The 18,985-nt window shown below is 36.4% G+C and overlaps 2 protein-coding genes across 2 annotated transcripts; one reads left to right on the top strand and one right to left on the bottom strand.

Moving 5' to 3' along the window:
* Positions 1–4,052: 4,052 nt before the first annotated feature.
* Positions 4,053–6,822, bottom strand: LOC137735406 (uncharacterized). Its single transcript, XM_068474832.2, has 2 exons — positions 6,402–6,822; positions 4,053–4,338 (listed from the first exon to the last, which is right to left on the bottom strand). The coding sequence occupies exons 1-2, from the start codon at positions 6,693–6,695 to the stop codon at positions 4,225–4,227; spliced, it is 408 nt and encodes a 135-aa protein (XP_068330933.2). The 5' UTR covers positions 6,696–6,822; the 3' UTR covers positions 4,053–4,224.
* A 1,417-nt stretch (positions 6,823–8,239) lies between these two features.
* LOC137735260 (pyruvate kinase 1, cytosolic) lies at positions 8,240–18,067 on the top strand. Its single transcript, XM_068474673.2, has 16 exons — positions 8,240–8,469; positions 8,987–9,083; positions 9,402–9,499; positions 9,742–9,897; positions 10,702–10,779; positions 11,478–11,609; positions 12,260–12,340; positions 12,589–12,660; positions 12,915–13,004; positions 13,477–13,621; positions 13,873–13,961; positions 15,541–15,636; positions 15,800–15,867; positions 16,483–16,582; positions 17,226–17,285; positions 17,634–18,067. Exons 1-16 carry the CDS (start codon positions 8,401–8,403, stop codon positions 17,784–17,786), a joined length of 1,584 nt encoding a protein of 527 aa, XP_068330774.1. The 5' UTR covers positions 8,240–8,400; the 3' UTR covers positions 17,787–18,067.
* Positions 18,068–18,985: the final 918 nt, after the last annotated feature.

Consider the following 18,985-nt stretch of genomic DNA (forward strand, 5'->3'; position numbering starts at 1 on the left):
AGGCAAGATTTCGATAAGATTTTTAACCAATCTCGTCACGCCACATGTCATTATCCGAACGTACTATTTTTTTAATAGATTTCCGCTAAGATTTTCAACCAATCACGTAGTGCCACGTGGCATTGTCCAGAACCTCATCCTCTTTTTTTTTGTCCATATAAACCCTACATCCCTACATCCATCCTCACACTAAACTCAATCTTTTTTTTTAGCTCAGAATTATTTTTTATCGTTTTCAAATCTTGAGTTCTTACAATGTCTTCTTCAAGGAGAGCGTATAAACAGTTGCAAGAGCAGCAGAAAAGGTTGTTGGCACAACAGGAAGAATTGGTCAATCTTGACCAAGGTGGAGGTGGAGATGAGGCCTTCGCAATGGAGGAGGATGAGGATGATCACCATAGAAGGCGGAGGGCCTCACATTCCCGCCGTATCATGGAAGCTATGGGTCAGATAGCCAAACCCGGACGTGCGGCAAACATCGATAGAAGAAGGGAAAGACGAGGTAAAGATCTCTTGGAATATTATTTTATTCCCAACAGCGTTTACCCTGATCATGTTTTTAGACGTCGTTTTAGAATGCAACGAAGTTTGTTCGCTAAAATCATGAGTGATGTTTGCAACCATGATCCATATTTTGTGCAAAAAGAGGATGCTTTTCATGTTCTAGGTCTTCTTCCTGAGCAAAAAATTACGGCTGCCTTGCGAATGCTTGCATATGGAGCATCTGCAGATCAAGTGGATGAGATCGCAAGGATGGGAAAAACAACCGTTCTGGAGTCCTTGATGCGGTTTTGCTCTGCAATTGAAGCCCTCTACACCAATGAGTACCTTCAGCAACCCACGACAAGGGACATGCGAAGGCTTCTGAGGAAGGGTGAGATGCGAGGCTTCCCTGGCATGATTGGAAGCATCGACCGCATGCATTGGACATGGAAAAAATGTCCAAGTGCATGGCAAGGAGCTTATGGCGACAGAAAAGGAGCCAAAAGTATCATTCTGGAAGCGATGGCTTCTTTTGATACATGGATTTGGCATGCTTTTTTTTATGTTCCAGGAGCTCAGAATGACCTAAACGTCCTTGCCCAATCTCCAGTGTTTGACGAACTGCTACAAGGGCGTGGGCCGAGATGCACATATTGGGTTAATGGTAATAAGTACGAGGGACCATACTACCTTGCAAATGGTATTTACCCAAGGTGGTCAACATTTGTCAAAACAGTGCCACACCCGCAGAGTGAAAAAGAGAAACACTTCGCACAGTGTCAAGAAGGGTGTAGGAAAGATGTCGAGCGTTGTTTTGGTATCTTGCAAGCTCGTTGGGCCATTGTCAGGGCTGCAGCTAGAATGTTTGATGTCGAGGCTCTTCGATCCATCATGATGACGTGTATTATTCTCCACAACATGATTGTTGAAGACGAGTATGATTATGATGCCGTCGATGAATACGAGCCAGATCCGATGAACAACTCAAGAACACAAATCTACTATGCTCATGACCGGACCGAAGATCCCGTGCAACACGAGCCGTTGGAACGGGATGGACGTTACAATGAATTGATCGTTCAACGATACACTTCATTGCAAAAGCCATACTGGCACATAGCCCGCCAGAATGACTTGATTGACCATCGGTGGAGATTGCACGAAGGCGAAGATAATTAAAATAAGGCTTGTGGTTGAAGAATAAAGTGTATTGTTTTTTAAGTAATCTTATTTACTGTGTTTGTTTTTTTTTTTTTTAAGTTTAAATGGTGAGGTTATGTAATTTTATTTGGTGTTTTAAGTTTAAATGGTGAGGTTATGTAATTTTAAGTTTAAATGGTGTTTTATGTAATTTTATTTGGTGTTTTAAGTTTACATAAGAAATTAAATAAAGTTCTAAAAGTAAATAAGAAATTACATAAGAAATTAAATAAAGTTCTAAAAGTAAATAAGAAATTACATAAGAAATTAAAATAAAGTTCTAAAAGTAAATAAGAAATTACATAAGAAATTAAATAAAGTTCTAAAAGTAAATAAGAAATTACATAAGAAATTAAAATAAAGTTCTAAAAGTAAATAAGAAATTACATAAGAAATTAAATAAAGTTCTAAAAGTAAATAAGAAATTACATAAGAAATTAAATAAAGTTCTAAAAGTAAATAAGAAATTACTAGATCTTGCATCTTTTCCATGTACATCTTTTCCATGTACATCGTTGAACGATTTCGTAATTTTACTCCACATTTCTCGCTTATCCATCTCATTACCCGTAATCGGGTCATGAGTAGTGCGAACCCAACATTCACACAACGTAACATCTTCACTAAGCTTCCACGAAGTCATTTTTTTCTCTCAAAGTGTACAAAATATTCAAATGTAGAAAGTGTAGAAAGTGTAGAAAATATTGAAATGTGGTGTAAGGTGGAAGATGAGGGTTAGGTATTTATAGAAAAAAAAAATTAATTTTTAAAAATTTTTCTGTATTTTTAAAAAAAATTTTGACAATTTTTAATTAATTTTTAATAAATTTTAATGTTGTAATTAATTGGGACCGTTGGATTTGAAAAATAATCAAATCCAACAGCACTCATTACGCCACGTGGCCAACGGTCAAATTTCTGACCGTTGGGCCTTTTTTTTTTTTAAATTTTTTTGGTGAAATAAACGTGGACCGTTGATCTGTGATCGGACGGTCCAATTTAAAATTTAAATTTAAATTTTTTTTACCGTTGGAAATCCAACGGCCTAAAAAACTAGCCGTTGGAAATCCAACGGCTCTGAGGAGGCTACGTATCCTTCACCCCGGACTACTGCAAGTGGGCCTGCACAGCCTGTCGGCTACGCGCCCCGGGCACCGCGTGTGTTGCACGCGCCAGAAACAGACCGGGGAATGGGTCTGTCCATTTTGGGCTGGGCTATTGACTGGCACGGGCTGGGTGCCAGTCAATTGCACGGGCTGGAGCAGAAAAATGTGGTGCCAGTCCATTTTCTTCACTTGGTGCCAGTCCATTGGGCATGGGCTGGAGTTGCTCTAACACTTTTTCCAGAACATTTTTTTTCTTTTTCAGTTTTGATTTAGACTTTTTAGCAAATGGTTTTGAAATTGACATGTTGGTCTCTAACAAAAATTGATAGAAGAGTTTTTCAAGTTTGTCCATTATAAATTATTTTTAATTATTTTATGAAAATCTATTTATATTTTTGTTAAATTATCTGATCACCTTTTTAAAAGTATTTTAATCAAAATCAATTCATCTACTTAATAAATATATTGACAAATTTTTTATAATAAACAAATTCTAATATCATTTCTATTGAGTTTTATTGTCAGATACCAAAAGATAGAGGGTCATGTCAATCTAAAAAAATATTTTAATTTAATCTTTTTTTTTTAATACATAATCTTTTTCATTTCATATAACAAACAAATAGACATTAGATAAGCATATTAAAAATAAAAACCGTCATTGTAAATCCCATCGTTAGGCCATCCCAATGGAGGGCTACATGGCCCAATTTAGCCCATTTTGCTCTCAAACCCATCTCCAATGAAGGGCTACATGGAAACTTAAAAAAAAAAAAAAAGTTCAGTAGCCCAATCCTACCGGGCTTGCCATATTCGGCCGTCAAAATAAGAACGGGCCAAACTTGTCCATGGGCCCAGCCTGAGAAAAGTTGCTGGGATAACTGCGTTGATGCAATCGGGTGTTGCGGGTTGCATGTTTTATCACACACACGCAGTTTTTTATGTATACAATCAGGCACCCGAGTACATCCAACGGTCCAGGAAAAGCAGGCTGACGACAACTAGCTATTACATGCACTTTACAGGGTTTACCATCACTGCTCCCCAAATAACGTTAAGGGGACATTATGATTCAACCGTTACTGGGGGAAAGTTTGCTTCATGATTGTACTTTGGTAAAACTTGCTTCATGATTTTATCGTTGGCATGGAACGTCACCGTGGCGGTGTACCGAGGTAATGAAAGTCCCAAACGTTTAAATTGTTCTTTCACTTTAATTCACAAGGCAATGCAGAAGTTGTGTGAACGTAAAACCACATCCCAGAAAACAATGAACGGATCTAATAACTAGCAGTAAATCTTATAAGTCGTAACGAAATCAAGACTGGAAAGTGAAAGAGAAAACACTCTCTTTACTAAGCACACTCAAGGAATCCAGATAGTAACTTGCAGTTTCTATGTTCCATATTTCAAGCGTAGTCAACATATGAAAAACCTATTCATCAGCATTAGACCGTCCGTCGTCCGAAGACCCGTCCTTTTTATCCCTTCTTTCCTGCCATCTTGCCCAAAGCCACCTCAAAACCAGATACCCTCCAAGTGCAGAAAGCTGAAAGTAGGCAAAGTAACATAATTAAAACACGACGGGAAGTCACTGGTTCATGAGAGAAAAAATGGACAGAAAGCCAACACATTTTCTGCCTAATTGATGGTGAGCACCATGCTATCAAAATCTGAACTAAAGTACAAGCTTGTGGAAAAAACAACTAAGTCGTAACTATGTTTTTGCTAATCCGAGTAGTTTTTATCAAGAAGACACAGATTTGTAGCTACCAAGTTCATGCCTCTCCTCAATGGACCGATTAGAACAAATTGGAGTCATATCTTCAAACATAAAAGATCAACACCGACACATAGCAAAGTCTCACAAGTGTGTGTGTAAGTTGTATGTTTATGAATCATGAACATACAATTGCTCTCTGCTTCCGTGTAAAACAAAATATGAATGGTTTTTCTTGATACAACAATGAAATATGCATCTTAACCATCGGTGCAAAATTTGAAAAACATGACAACTAGTGGAAGCTTTTAGATGTAAAGATTCAGCAATGCTCACAATTATCAAATCCCTACCAAACTGATGTTCCAAGTCTTACTGCCTTATAAGCAGAATAGTCGACCACGACTTATTTACTTGCGTTTGATACGACATTGAAATGCCAGTTCAACAATCAACACAAGTCAATCATTCAAGATCTTGGTAAAATATCTCAATCCACCAGTACTATAGAGTTAATGACTGCTATTGTTATCTCACCTATTAGCCATCACGTGGATTTAGTCAACTTATATCTGCATCATATTAAACTGCCCACCTAAATCTCCATGACAACTTTCCCCACTCATATTTTCCAACTATACCAAGAGAAACAAGACACTTTGAGCACAGTCATGCCCCGGACCCAGTGATTGGTTGATAAAGTGGCAAGAGATAACCACCCAATCTGAAAACGTAAAGGCCAAGTTTATTCCTGCAAGTGGTGTCAATTGCATGATAAACACCTTGAAATCCCACTTGCTGCGTCCAGCTGCAAGGCTGCTTACAAGCAGCTCATTCATTTCCTAATTATCACTATAGATGGACATAAAACTACCTCAAGCCATGTCTAAGTTACAGCTTCCAATGGTAAGCACTAGAGTGCTTAATATGCACTTCCAGCTAGCACACTCTAATACCTAAAGATATAAAAGAATAGGTGGAAAGCACACTGGTTTCAAATTGGTTTTGAATTGACTGCGATCTCAAAACCAAACGTCTAGAACTTATAAGATATATATTTGGTAGGATTCACTATGACAATAAAATACGTTATTTTTGGACTAAAAAATACAGGGTCTCACAACCACTGAGCTAAAATGATCATTATTCATGTGGAGATGACTGTGTCGTCACCAATCTTCAAAAGAAAATCCACGTTAATCTTTTGAAATCCTTTTCGGAGTCCCTCAAGATAAAGAGCACAAGCTCGAATCAATCCAATGCTATGTAAAATGATCTCTTCACCTTGCAATAGTAGCCCTCCTTCAAAATGCCAACCCATACACTAAGCTACATCTGCTTAACCAGTTAAACACATATAAAGACCTCTATCTCACAAGTAAGTAGTTGTAATCTCTAGGCCTCACCAGACCATCATCATGTCAATAATTACTACACATTTGTGTTTCGAGAAAAAACCGTGAGAACAAACAAACAACAGGATGATTGTAGGCAGTGTACAAACAAAACTAAAAACCCTTCATCACACTTCCTTCACCCTTTCTTGGTGCAGCAATGCAAACTTTGACAAAGGGTTGTGAATCGAAAGTTGCATACACCCGAAAAACCCTTTTTATGAAGCTAAACTCCTACACTCAGTCCCGTTCCTATCCAATTTATGTTTCTGGTAATAAAAAATTCAAACGACCAGCATAAATCAAGACGTATCCATTTTTTACTTCATGTTAAATTAAAGTTTCATTACGAAAAATTCCAAGTTCAAATACGAGGATGCAAGAAACCAACTCACATACAATCATGAATGAAAACCCAGATTTCATATACAACAAATTAGCAAAATTTCATGTAAAAAAATCAACAAAATAAAATAAACCAGAGTAAAAAAGCCATGCCTGCCAGAGTATAATAGGATTGGAAGTCTTCGTTATGGGCTCTTCGCACTCAACCGCCACAGGCGGAGGAGCCACCACTTGCGCTTTCGGGAAGCTCACAACGACCGGCTTCGGCGTCTTACTTTCAGTTCCTTCTTCTGGTTTCCTTGGCTCCTCATCAACAACGACGCTTGCCGCTTCTGGTTCTTGCTTCAGGAAGGGGAGTTGAAGCTTGAACTTGGGGAAGAGTGAAAACAAGTTTTTGGGTCCTTTTGGGTCGTCTTCTTTGATTACAATCTCTGTGTTTTCTGCCATTTTTGGGAGAGAAGGGGCGATTCTGAATGTGGGTTTGGAATGTAAACGGCGGAGAAAGCGAGCAGAATGAGATGTTGAAAACGCCGCTTTTCTTATATTTTCTACCTCTCTCTTTTTCTTACTCCAGAAGGTACTCCATCTTTGTCTAAATTTAAAAATTAAAAATATTGATGTGGTGTTTTGAAGAAGAAAAAAATAATAATAATAATAAAATTTGAAAACTTTGAATTTTAACGATAAAAATAAAATAAAAGATAAAATGAATAGTACTATAATTAAATTTTTAATGTAAAAATATGATTTTTCATTAAACTAAACCGTACTAAAAAATTTTCGTTAAAATTCTCAAAAAAAACAGCAACACTATTTGTAATAATTATATTTTTCTTAAATAAATAAAAGTTTAAAACATATGATTTTGATATTCGTCTATCCATTCATTATCTGGATAATTGAATATAATAATGTTAACCCAATTGCGTTTACTGGTTCTTTTTTATTACGCCCCGAATCCGGGGTGGATGAAAAACTTGAATTTAGAAGGTGAATTAAATTAATAAAAAAATTATATTTAAAACTCGTATTCCATCAAGACGACAAAGAAAATAAAATAAATTTGTCCAAAACAAGAAAAGAAAATAAATAAATAAACTTCTAGTCTCACATTTAGTTTGATTTCAATATAAAGCATGTAGTTCACAATCACCTTCATACATCTCATGACAACTCAATAAATACGGTGATACAACCATCATAGATTGGTCTAACGGTTGTAGATGAATTCTAAATTTGTATTTCATACAGCACGTCTTGGGTTCGATTTTCTGGCGCTGGTAAATTGCACGATGATGACCAAATGAGGCTGAAATGTTTTTATAAGTCTTGTTAGCTCTCAAAAGTTACCAACTAGTCCTCTTTTAGAAAATAAAAAATAAAAAAATAAACACCGTAATACATTATTGTGATTGAGAGTTTCCTATTATGCTAATTGGTTGTATCACAACTAAGACAAAAACATGAGTCGAACTTAATTTAACAATCTAAAAAACGAAAAACCACACTAACTGTCAATGATAATACCCATAAACTAAAGTATTAATCGTTCACATAAGAAACCGAAATTAATGCAACAAAACAAAATCAACCAAGAGATTCTGTCATTTAACTAAGAATTCTCAGAATTATCGCATATTATATATTCATCAGCCTTTATTAGATACTGTTTATGGTTAATCTTAAATAAAAAAAAATTAGTGCTTTCTAACCATACGATAGACAATGAATGATTAAAATGTAAACAAAGGATTCAAATGGAATTTAACCTGTAGCAATCTCATAAACAAGAGACAAAGGCTTGACGAATGGAGCACGCGATCCAGTCTGTCCTCCTATCAAACTGACGCGTGGGCTCTCCAGCCAACAACCGTATTTGATTTTTCACTAATTGACGCCGTAATTAACTAATTACTGCTCGTAAACAAGTAAGTACAGTACAGTACAGTAGGAAGCTGAGCACAAAAAAATCAGAGTTAAAATAATAATTTAAAAATGAGCGAACAAAAGAAGCTGATCAAAATCTCACGCTCTCTGATCGCACTTTCTCAACAGAACATTTTCCACAAGCAGTTGCAGTTGTTGTTGCTCTTCTTCTTCTTCTTCTTCTTCTTCTTCTTCTTCTTCTTCTTCTTCTTCGTCGGCGGTGAAAATGCATTCGTCTCACTTGCTTCTGGAAGAGCCGATCAGGATGGCTTCGATCCTCGAGCCTTCCAAGCCTGTGAGTAATTCCGATCACTTTAACTCTTCCGTTTCTTTGAAATTGTTAGTTAATTTTCAGTTTCTGATTGAGAAGAGAGAGAGAGAGAGAGCCAATTATTTGCTTTTGTTTCTTCAGCAAGTAACCAAGTTGCAGTGTGTTTGTTTCCCGAGAAAGTGAAGGATTGGATGGAAAACAAACAATGCCTGGATATCCTCTTTGTACTACCTGTTTGGCTGTTTCTTAAAATTAAACTGTAGCAAGTATAGATCAACTCTCTGTGTTTGTGGGTTTGGATGGAGTCTGTATTTCCTTCTAGCATCTTAATTCTTATCATGTGTTTGGTTTCTGAGAAAATGTGATCATCAGGAGGGTGTGATATTTCTTATTAGAGAAATATTTACTTAGCAATCAAACAGGATATTATTGTTTCCGAAATATTCTCTGAATTTCCGTGGGTTATTAGGTGAATATGTGGCCGTAGTGATTTGAAAGAACTTGAATGCGTGACTAACTTTGATGAATTCTGAACTTACAGACATTCTTTCCGGCAATGACAAGGATCGTGGGAACGCTTGGTCCAAAATCACAATCGGTTGAGACAATCTCCGGTTGCTTGAAGGCAGGAATGTCTGGTATTGCTCACCTGCTATGCATAATTTTCATTGTGCATCTGCCTGATTATGAGTTGCCAGCTTCTTATTTTTGCTATCTCCCTTCATCTATAATACTTTAGTAAAAGGATAAGAAACACCGTCTGAGACTTATGTACCTCTGTTTTGGCGGTACAATTTCTTCACTGTAAAGATAATACTGTGTGGTTGTTTTGCTTCTGGTAAATCCTTTATCTATTTTCCGTCTGTTCAATTTGAATTCCCTTTTTGAATTTTATATGCCGTTGATTTTACTAATTGAAGTATATAATTCCTTTCACACCCTCCATGTATATATAGTGGCACGGTTTGATTTTTCATGGGGCGATGCTCAGTTTCACCAAGAGACATTGGGAAACCTGAAGGTTGCAATGAAGAGTACCAATAAACTGTGTGCAGTAAGCATGCTATTCTTATGAGCTCTGCATTTTGTCTCTAAGTTATTTAACTGTATATAATGATCCTAAAATTCAACTTTTAATTAACTGTGCTTTTGTGTCTGCATTATTTAATTTGTTATGTTCCTTTCACTAAATCACCTTAACTTGTAAAGGCTTGATATAGGTTTACTTACTTTTTGACTTACCTCCCTTTGGATATGTACGCTTACAAGTTGGTTTATTAATCTTCTATTTTTCAGGTAATGCTAGACACAGTTGGTCCAGAGTTGCAGGTAGTGAATAAAAGTGAGCATCCCATATCTCTTCAGGAAGACACCCTGGTTGTCCTAACACCTGATCAAGACCAAGAGGCCACCTCAAATCTACTACCCGTAAATTTTAGTGGCCTGGCAAAGGTATGTATGATTGAAAGATGTCATTCTGAATATTTTCTGGCTTATCTCTATGAAAGAAAAATATCTTGCTATGTTAGAATCCTTGGTTCTATTGGATCTACAGCGATGAACTTTGCCGTGCCAATCTATTTCTCCGAGTGAAGACGAACTATGAAGTAACTGTTTTTGAAGTTACCAAACTCAGCTAACCTGGAAAGAGACTGACTTATTCTGACATCAATGAGGGACGGGGCTTTGGACGCATTGTTTGTTTTTCCAACGAGCAGTCGTGTTTTTCAGTCTAACCAACCCCCACTCCCACCCACACACTTGCATTGCATTCAAGGGTAATTATTTGACAAAATGATCAAATGGGGAATAAATTAGCCATTTGATGATTATAACGATGATTTTCTATGTTTATCAAAACACTGTGTGTGTCTACTTTTTTGACAAAAATGAAATGACTAAACCATTTCAAACTATGTGATTTTGTGCTGTTTCTTTTGTTTCTTTCAGTTCTTGAACTTTTGCTGTATTTTAGATGCTTTACTTCTGGTGTAGAATTCTTGTACATATAGACAAAGAAGTTCAAGTCATCCATATCATATCATATCACGAGATTTTGGAGGAACCAATTCATCTCTTGTAGGTTCAGGAATGGTGTCTTAGAGAAACCAGTTCATATAGTTTGATATTGACTTCCTCCTCTTGATTTTTGGAAGCATGTAAGAACTTAATTTAGTTCTGTATATTTATCTTACAACATGTCTCACATTATGTTGGCATTGCTGCAATGAGTTAAGTTAAATTTGGTCTTTGCAGGCAGTGAAGAAGGGAGATACAATTTTTATTGGTCAATACCTCTTTACGGGAAGTGAAACTACTTCTGTGTGGCTGGAGGTAAGGAAATATAAGAGATATGAGTTCCATTGGGAAGTTGGTAGTAGTATAGTTGGTTTCAGAATCAAAATTAAGCATGTTATTTTCAACTCCTTGCCTAGTCAGATATGTATTCCTTGTCACTCAGTTAGAAGTGAAAACAAGGTAATAGCCACTTTATTCGTTACTCTTCTAACTGTTCCAAAGAAATCTTGTAAAAAAAGCAAGAGTGGGACCAGATTCTGACTTCTGAGAGATAAGGAATGCTGACATTCAACTTTAAAATTTTAAATTAATAGAACAATTTAGACATACATTGGGAATTAGGTGAAGCTCTGGTAGCAGACTAAAGCTAAAACTGAATGCTATAAATTTGATACAACCTTTGGCAGTGGAACCTGTAGTCTCTCAAGGTCAACTATTGTTTGCATACATGATATTTATAGGGGATCATCAGAAGTTATCTATTTGATGAGTGACCTGGGTGGTCCTGAAAACTTTAATGTAAATAAAACCTCTAGGAACTCTAAATTTGCTACCTGCGGTATGGTCCCATGGCCTTATTGTATGTCATTTGCTTCCATTAGATTTATTATGAGCCTCCATCCGTTCGGTTGGCAGATGTCTCTTGAAGAGTACCCTCTGCATTCTTTTTATATAATATTCTCAGGAAAAAGAATGATTCACATGTTGTTGTAACGTTTTCTTTTACAATGCAGGTCACTGAGGTGAATGGTGAAGATGTGGTTTGTCTCATAAAGAATTCTGCTACCTTGGCAGGGTCATTGTATACTTTGAATGTCTCTCAGATTCGTATTGATCTGCCTACACTTACCGATAAAGATAAGGAGGTTAGTTTCTTTTGAAGTCACGGTACTAGATACTAACATAATTAGATCCACCAACCACCCTGAAAATTGAATTGTCTGCTTCTGCATGGATTACAATTTGTCCTTCTATCATGAAGTTTAGCATTGCAATTCAGAAGGAAATTCTGAACGCAGTTATCAGATGTGTTTAGAGTGGTGTCAGTTTTTGGATTGTTTGGTTGGTAAGAAACACTTGGTTTTCTTCTTCTTCTTTTGGGGTAGGATTTGTTTTTAACTCTTTTTGGACATATTTGTCAAAGTATTGTACAGAGGTAACAGTCAGTATAGTTAATCTTGACTGAGGTTTGTGTTTTGTTTTGAGGCTGTACCTTGGAGGAGATGGACTTTGTCAAGTTTGTTTGTCTTTCTTCATTTTCTGGATTCATTCCTTGAGTGTCTTCACTCATTGTTGCTGAATGATCGCTTGTGTACCTTCTAATTTTATTGATAGTGAATTAGAAGGTACATGAGGTAATGTTGAATTCATTAAAATGAATTTGGAGGTAATCGTTAACTCATTAAAATCAATTTGGAGGAAACTATTATAAAAAAAATCACTTTTTATCAAAGGAGATCTTATTGTTACATGAATTGCTTATTTAATGTGTTTTAATATTTTAATGATTTATCAGATCATAAGCACTTGGGGTGTTCGTAACACCATCGACTTCCTCTCATTATCGTATACGCGTCATGCTGAAGATGTTCGCCACGTAAGGACTGTTCATGACAGGATTTCCTGTCTGTTCGGGTGTTATGTGAATTATAATTTTTCTCCATGTTCATCCCTACTTTATGATGTGGTTCACTCATATTTAGGGCTTAATTCCCTGGGTAATATTATTATGTTTCCTTCTACTTTTGATAATATAAGGAGAAACTAAGTACCCTTTCCTTATTATTCTTTTCTTATTGAGGAAGTATTATTATTCTGTTTTAATAGGCCGTTCTTGTTATGCAGGCCCGTGAGTTTCTTTCAAAGTTAGGCGACCTCAACCAAACTCAGATTTTTGCAAAAATTGAAAATGTAGAGGTGAGTTTCTTTGAAAAGAACAAAAAAACAAAATTGACTAATATTATCACTGTCAGCTTGGATTATGGATATGGTTACCACCTTGACATGTGGGCTCCACATTTGTGGAGAGCCCTCAGTAGTCAGTATTTAGGCAGTAATGGTGGTAAGGAATATTCTTGGCAGAAAGGATCATGTGTGACTGATCAGATTTCCAAATGTCATACTTGTGCTTGGATTTGAATTAGCTTACAGGTTCTCTTCTATTTTTGTAGGGGTTAAATCATTTTGATGAAATTTTGCAAGAAGCTGATGGTATTATCGTCTCTCGTGGAATTCTGGGGATAGATCTCCCACCAGAGAAGGTACAGTTTGGTAGTCATGTTCTTTTATGTATTTACATCAACTGCACATGGCCACAAAAGTAATGAGTAAGTCATTGTCAAACAGTCTACCTGATATACTGTATTGGTATGACTTAAGTGAGAACCATGTCTTGTATGTGGCGTCATCAGCATATTATTGAATATCGCCTCCATGGTTTGTTATATGTTGGGGTATACCTGCACAAGTTATATTCTGTTATGATGTGGACTATTATTTTGGAGGAAGAATTAAATAGCGACTTATCAAATGTCGATTTCCTCTGATGGTGACCTGAAAGCTGGGGGGTACTTACAGTAATGAGGATTGGGAACCAAATGTTTTTTTAGTGTGTGCGTGTGTGTATCCAATTTCCATGCTTCGATGGATGTGTATCTATATACTTTTAGTTGGAGGTTATTTTTTATAATGAGGCTTGAATATTCTGGTAAAGACCCTACTTTGATCTTCCAGGTATTTTTATTTCAAAAGGCTGCTGTTTACAAGTGCAACATGGCTGGAAAGCCAGCAGTGGTGACTCGGGTTGTGGACAGCATGACCGACAACCTAAGACCTACTCGTGCTGAAGCAACTGATGTTGCCAACGCTGTACTGGATGGTAAACTTCTGTCTTCTGACATGAAATATGCTCCTTTCTGTTACCTTTGGCAGGTTCCACCATCTCATTTATTCTTTCATGTCCATGTCATTGCATGGATTGTTGCTCTGTTAGTGTTAGTAAATATCATTGGTATTGGAATACTCCTGTTGCTTGAGCATTATTAAACAAGTAACAAGTTAATGTTATCATAGGATGTACAAGTACGACCTGTGCACTTATTTACCCACTTTTCAATTCTATTTGTGCAGGAAGTGATGCAATTCTTCTAGGTGCAGAGACCCTGCGCGGTTTGTACCCTGTTGAGACAATCTCCATTGTTGGAAAAATTTGCTCTGAGGTAACTCCATTTCTGTATTGCAATAAAGCTCTCCCTCTCTCTCTCCTGAAAAAGCGAGAAATCTTTCAGCTGTTGCATCCCTGTGTTTTATAGATGATGGTGGAGCCGGATTCAAATTATAATAAATAAGCCCATTCAATTACTAAAAACCACATGATTCAGATTATTTATACCTATTTGCAATAAATGCATTTGGCACATGTATTTTAGGATCCTTGGTTTGGAATCTTATATCACATGAGGCATCATGAATATATCTGCTGCCATTTAAGTGTTTTAATTTGAGTCTTTTCAATGATTCATGTGCCAATGGTTCTATACATGAGTTACTTTGTGAGCTTTGAAAGTTTACGGTGAAAGGAGTTCTTGCGATCTTCTGACTGTGATGCCAAAAGTTTTCTAATTTCTCTATTGGAGTGATTAAAATACACCTGTGGTGCAGTGCCAAAGGTTGGAGTGAGCCCATATATCTGTTTTCTTCATTTCTCTTGTGATTGTCCTACAACAATAGAGACTTTTATGGACGTGCACCTCCAAAGCTAATGTTGAAGTAGCATTGTTTTTCCATCCTATTACTTTTCTCATTTCTGAGGGTGTGTTTGCCATATGTTGATGTGCATTTTAGAAACTCCCATTATTCTTATATCAGACCATTCCTTTATATTTTTTTTCACTCCTCTCTCTGAGAATTCTTAATATTTCAGCTTTGGTTTTGTGGTTCTCTGAAGATTCAGAACTGACTTATATTAGCACACTGAGCATTGTTTATGTTCTGTGGTCTTAACGTTTCTTATCTAGAATTTGATGGTTTCTAGCATAGACGCTACCCATTCCTAAAGCTAAGTGCTGGGAGTATATTTGATGTAGAACCAAATACCAGAATTTAGAATTAGAATTTAGAAGACAAAAAGAGATATGTCGAGGAGAATTTAGGAGAAGATTACTTAGGGAAAAGATTTGTTTAATCAATCAATCAAGTCTGTCTAATTTGAATTACTTACAAAGCACATATGTATGATAACCTAGCCCTACGACAATTAGGAGAGTAATCCCAACCCTGATAGCAACAGGAAAGAAAGAAAACAAGAAAATAAAATAAAACAGGAGATATGATTCTGCATCAACATATTCCGGTGGAATTGTAGTATTAATTGTATATAATATTAATAAATTGGAAAATGTTCATGGCTATTCTGTTCACTCTCTCTCATTTGAGCTTCAACTGTTCAAAGTGGCTATAGAAATATGTGTTTTGTTAGTCTGGCTATTATTTCAAAACATTGTCTCTTTCTTGATACTTAAAAGAGTGATTCATTGGTCTTTCTATAGTCACACGACTCATATTAGAATGTGTGATCCTTTTGTTTTGTGGTCAGTCAGTTTTGGAGGGTGGGAGTGGGACAATTCTTTGTTCTTATTATTAGGATGCATGTTTCATAGGAATGGTTTATCAAAAAAATATTATAAATTAAAGTACAATGACAAGGGAAAGTTCTGAGTTCATTTCCACATTTATTATAACAGTTCTTTTATATCTTGTAATAATAGAAATTTTCTTTTATCAAATTACTGTCGACAGGCGGAGAAAGTTTTCAATCAAGATTTCTATTTTAAGAGGGCTGTCAAAAATGTTGGAGAACCAATGACCCACTTGGAATCTATTGCTTCCTCTGCGGTAGTTTTGTGCTTTCAGTATTTACCATTTTGTTTTTTCTCTTTCTTTTTATTGTACCATTGGCCTGTTCCCTGAAGAGATGCTGCTAACAGAATCATGTATGAAGGATGCCTTTTATTTTGCTACAACCCGAAAATATTATAATATAATTTATCTTTCCTAGGTACGTGCGGCCATCAAGGTGAAGGCCTCTGTAATTATTTGCTTCACTACATCTGGAAGAGCTGCAAGGTGATTCTCTCTTATCTCTTCTTCTCTCTTCATGTGTATTTATAAAATCAAATGCTTAGGGCCTGTTTGATTACCATTTTGCTAGTTTTCAGTTCTTATTTTTGTGTTAGAGATAGAGGGGAAATACATGGGACAAATGAGGGATATAGAATAGTTGAGAAAGGATGGTGGAAGAAATGTTGAAGGAATGTTTAAGGAAAGGCACACAAAATGTTGAAAAGTAAAATTCAAAACCCAAAAACTATTTTAAGTTGATTTCACTTTCAAGATTTTGTTTTCATTTATTCTTTATTTCCTCCCCTTTCTTCCATCACCCTACTTCATCTTCCCTCCTTTCCCCCCATATACTTTCCTCATATCTCAAGCACAAAAAGTGAAAACAAGAAACAAAAAATGGTTATCAAACTGGCCCTTAGGAAGTGGGTAAGGCTAATGTTTCTTGGTTTTATGTAAAATTTTAGTTTCCTGATTGAAGTTCAGTTAGATGTACTTTAATTGTAAAACATAAAAATAAGTTTTTCTTAGATGGTTTACAATGTTAGATACAAATATTTTTGCAATTGTTATGTTCACTCTTGTGTATGTACCGGTTTTGTTATTTGGGCATAAGTGTAGGTTGATTGCAAAGTACAGACCAACAATGCCCGTGCTTTCTGTTGTCATTCCTCGGGTCAAGACAAATCAACTCCGATGGACATTTTCTGGTGCTTTTGAGGTTTCTTACTGAACTGATCATCTTTGGTTTTAACTTTTTATGCACTAGCAAGTGTATTTTTCCAAGTAGGAAGCTAGATGCTAGAATTTGTCTACTAATGGTTTTATCCAGTTGGGACATAATCCTGGAGCAGTTACTTTGTTGAATGTTTTCTTTCTTCCTTTGTCCCACTCAAACATGCATGAAAGTAGATCATATCTTGAGCCGCCCCACTTATTCCCAATTGGTTTTCGGTTGGATGCTCTAGTTAAGATGGTATCAGAGCGGACAATGCATCTGCATGTCAGGCCCAACAGCCATACTTGCTCCACGTTACCTAATATTAACTGATCCACATGTTTGACTCCATACGTTTCCAATTGAAAATAGAAATCCTGCATCCGGAATTCTGTACTGTGATGACCATAGACACACACACACACACACACATATCTTGATATCTTGAACCTCTACAGTCTATATGCCGAGCGCCAATTGATTTGGTTTGGATGCTCTAACTTTAACATATATCGCTTATAAACTCAAGATTTAAAATTGAGAAGAATGATTAGCAGACAATCATGCTATTCTTTATGATTTACATTCTCCAACTGAATTTGATGCTCATAATATCCATCTTTTTCTTGTGATGAATATCTGGCAGGCAAGGCAATCACTCATTGTTAGAGGCATTTTTCCCATGCTAGCAGATCCTCGACATCCAGTAAGATATATCCTGTTGATTGCATTGGAGAAAGCTATGCATAATGCATATAATACTCACATGGTTTCCCAGATCTTTCCTTTCGTTAAAATTGATTGATTTGGGTTTCCCGTTCACCTTGAATGCTGCCCTAATGAATATAGTTGGAAATTTTTCAAAATTCTAGATAAGTAGATCTCTGAAAATGGTAGGAAAGGAGAAGGGGAGGCTACATTTAGGGACCCGAGTCGGTTATAGACGTGGATTAACTTCAGTTCATCACATGATACATATTCTTTTGCATGCTTCGCTATCCATTGGATCAGACTGAGACGTTTCTTTCTCTTATCTGCCCTTTCTCCCCTGCAGGCTGAAACTACCGATGCAACAAATGAATCGATTCTTAAAATCGCTTTGGACCATGGCAAGGCCACTGGTGTCGTAAAATCACATGACCGTGTGGTCATTTGCCAAAAAATTGGCGATACTTCTGTGATCAAGATCATGGAGCTTGAAGATTGATATAAAAATTGCAACTTCCTTCGTGTATATGTTTACGAGTTTTACTTGTAAGTTCTCCATGGCCTATACCGTGCCCTCTTCCCGGAAATTAAGCGAAGGTACGTGTTACTTGTAAGAAACCCTGGATTGAATTTCTGACTTTGTAGTTGAAGTACCTTAACACTTTTTAAGGGAAATTACTGTAAGTTGTTGCTCCTCCATCTTTCCTACCCAAACAGAGAACTATCTCGTTGTATTTTCTTATAAAGATTTTTTTTTTAAATAAACGATATTATCTACAAGGTGAGGGAGTGAGTTAAGTCTCACGATCAGTTAGCAATAATGTGGTTCAAATTCGTCTTTGGTTAAAATCGAATCTAATACCTCTCACTTACAAGTGAATATGAATATCACTAAACCGTAGTACTAAGTAGCTCTTATAAAAGATATTTGAAGTAACATTTCAATGTCATTTCCATTTCCTTCATTATACACCCACGGTTTATTTTTTTTCAAGCTTAAAAACTGGTTATTATACTCGGATCAGTTTTAATAGTTTATTAAGCACCAAATTGCTTTATTTCATAGATGACTTGTAGTTTTTTCAAAGTGATTATTTTTACATTACATAAAATATTCTCGAGGTCATTTGGTGACTAAAGAATTCATGCTCATTTACCTTTCGATTTGATATGGTTGATGCACAAAATTAAATTAATCTTGGACCAACTTAATTTCAACTACAAATCACAAAAACGCACAAAAACACAACGACGTATCATAGGGCTGGGCACGGGTCGGGCCGGGCCTAATTTTGAAGGGATCGGACCAGACTCAGGTATAAAAGAAACGGGCCAGGGATAACATATTTCAACACAGGAACCAGACCTAACCCGACCTGGTTGAAACGGGTCGGTTTGGGCTGGGTTCATGGGTCGTTTGATTTTTTTTTTTTTTTTTTTTTCTGTGATGATCAACTAGGCACCTGAAGATGCTTGGGGAGGTATTCAATGGTGGTTACGAGCGTCCATAATCTTCCTCGGCAAACGACTCAAAGCCTCCTTGATGTCCAAATCGTAGTAGAGATTGTACAGATCGTCGTATCAAAGCCCTCAATTTTCATTACCAATTTAGCTTAGTTCAAATCTAATACAATCAAATCGGTCTATACATACACAGATACATATAGAGTGAGAAAGAAGCTAGGGTTTGTGAAAAAG

Source organism: Pyrus communis, chromosome 7 (genome assembly GCF_041283825.1).
Source record: "Pyrus communis isolate YQ-2024b chromosome 7, ASM4128382v1, whole genome shotgun sequence".
In the NCBI taxonomy this organism is placed as follows: Eukaryota; Viridiplantae; Streptophyta; class Magnoliopsida; order Rosales; family Rosaceae; genus Pyrus; species Pyrus communis.

Coding starts and splice junctions, on each gene's coding strand:
- LOC137735406 (XM_068474832.2), bottom strand. CDS start 6,695: ATGGCAGAAAACACAGAGATTGTAATCAAAGAAGACGACCCAAAAGGA. Junction 4,339..6,401: donor ATCCTATTATACTCTGGCAG/GCATGGCTTTTT, acceptor GCCTACTTTCAG/CTTTCTGCACTTGGAGGGTA.
- LOC137735260 (XM_068474673.2), top strand. CDS start 8,401: ATGCATTCGTCTCACTTGCTTCTGGAAGAGCCGATCAGGATGGCTTCG. Junction 8,470..8,986: donor TCCTCGAGCCTTCCAAGCCT/GTGAGTAATTCC, acceptor CTGAACTTACAG/ACATTCTTTCCGGCAATGAC. Junction 15,868..16,482: donor ACATCTGGAAGAGCTGCAAG/GTGATTCTCTCT, acceptor GCATAAGTGTAG/GTTGATTGCAAAGTACAGAC.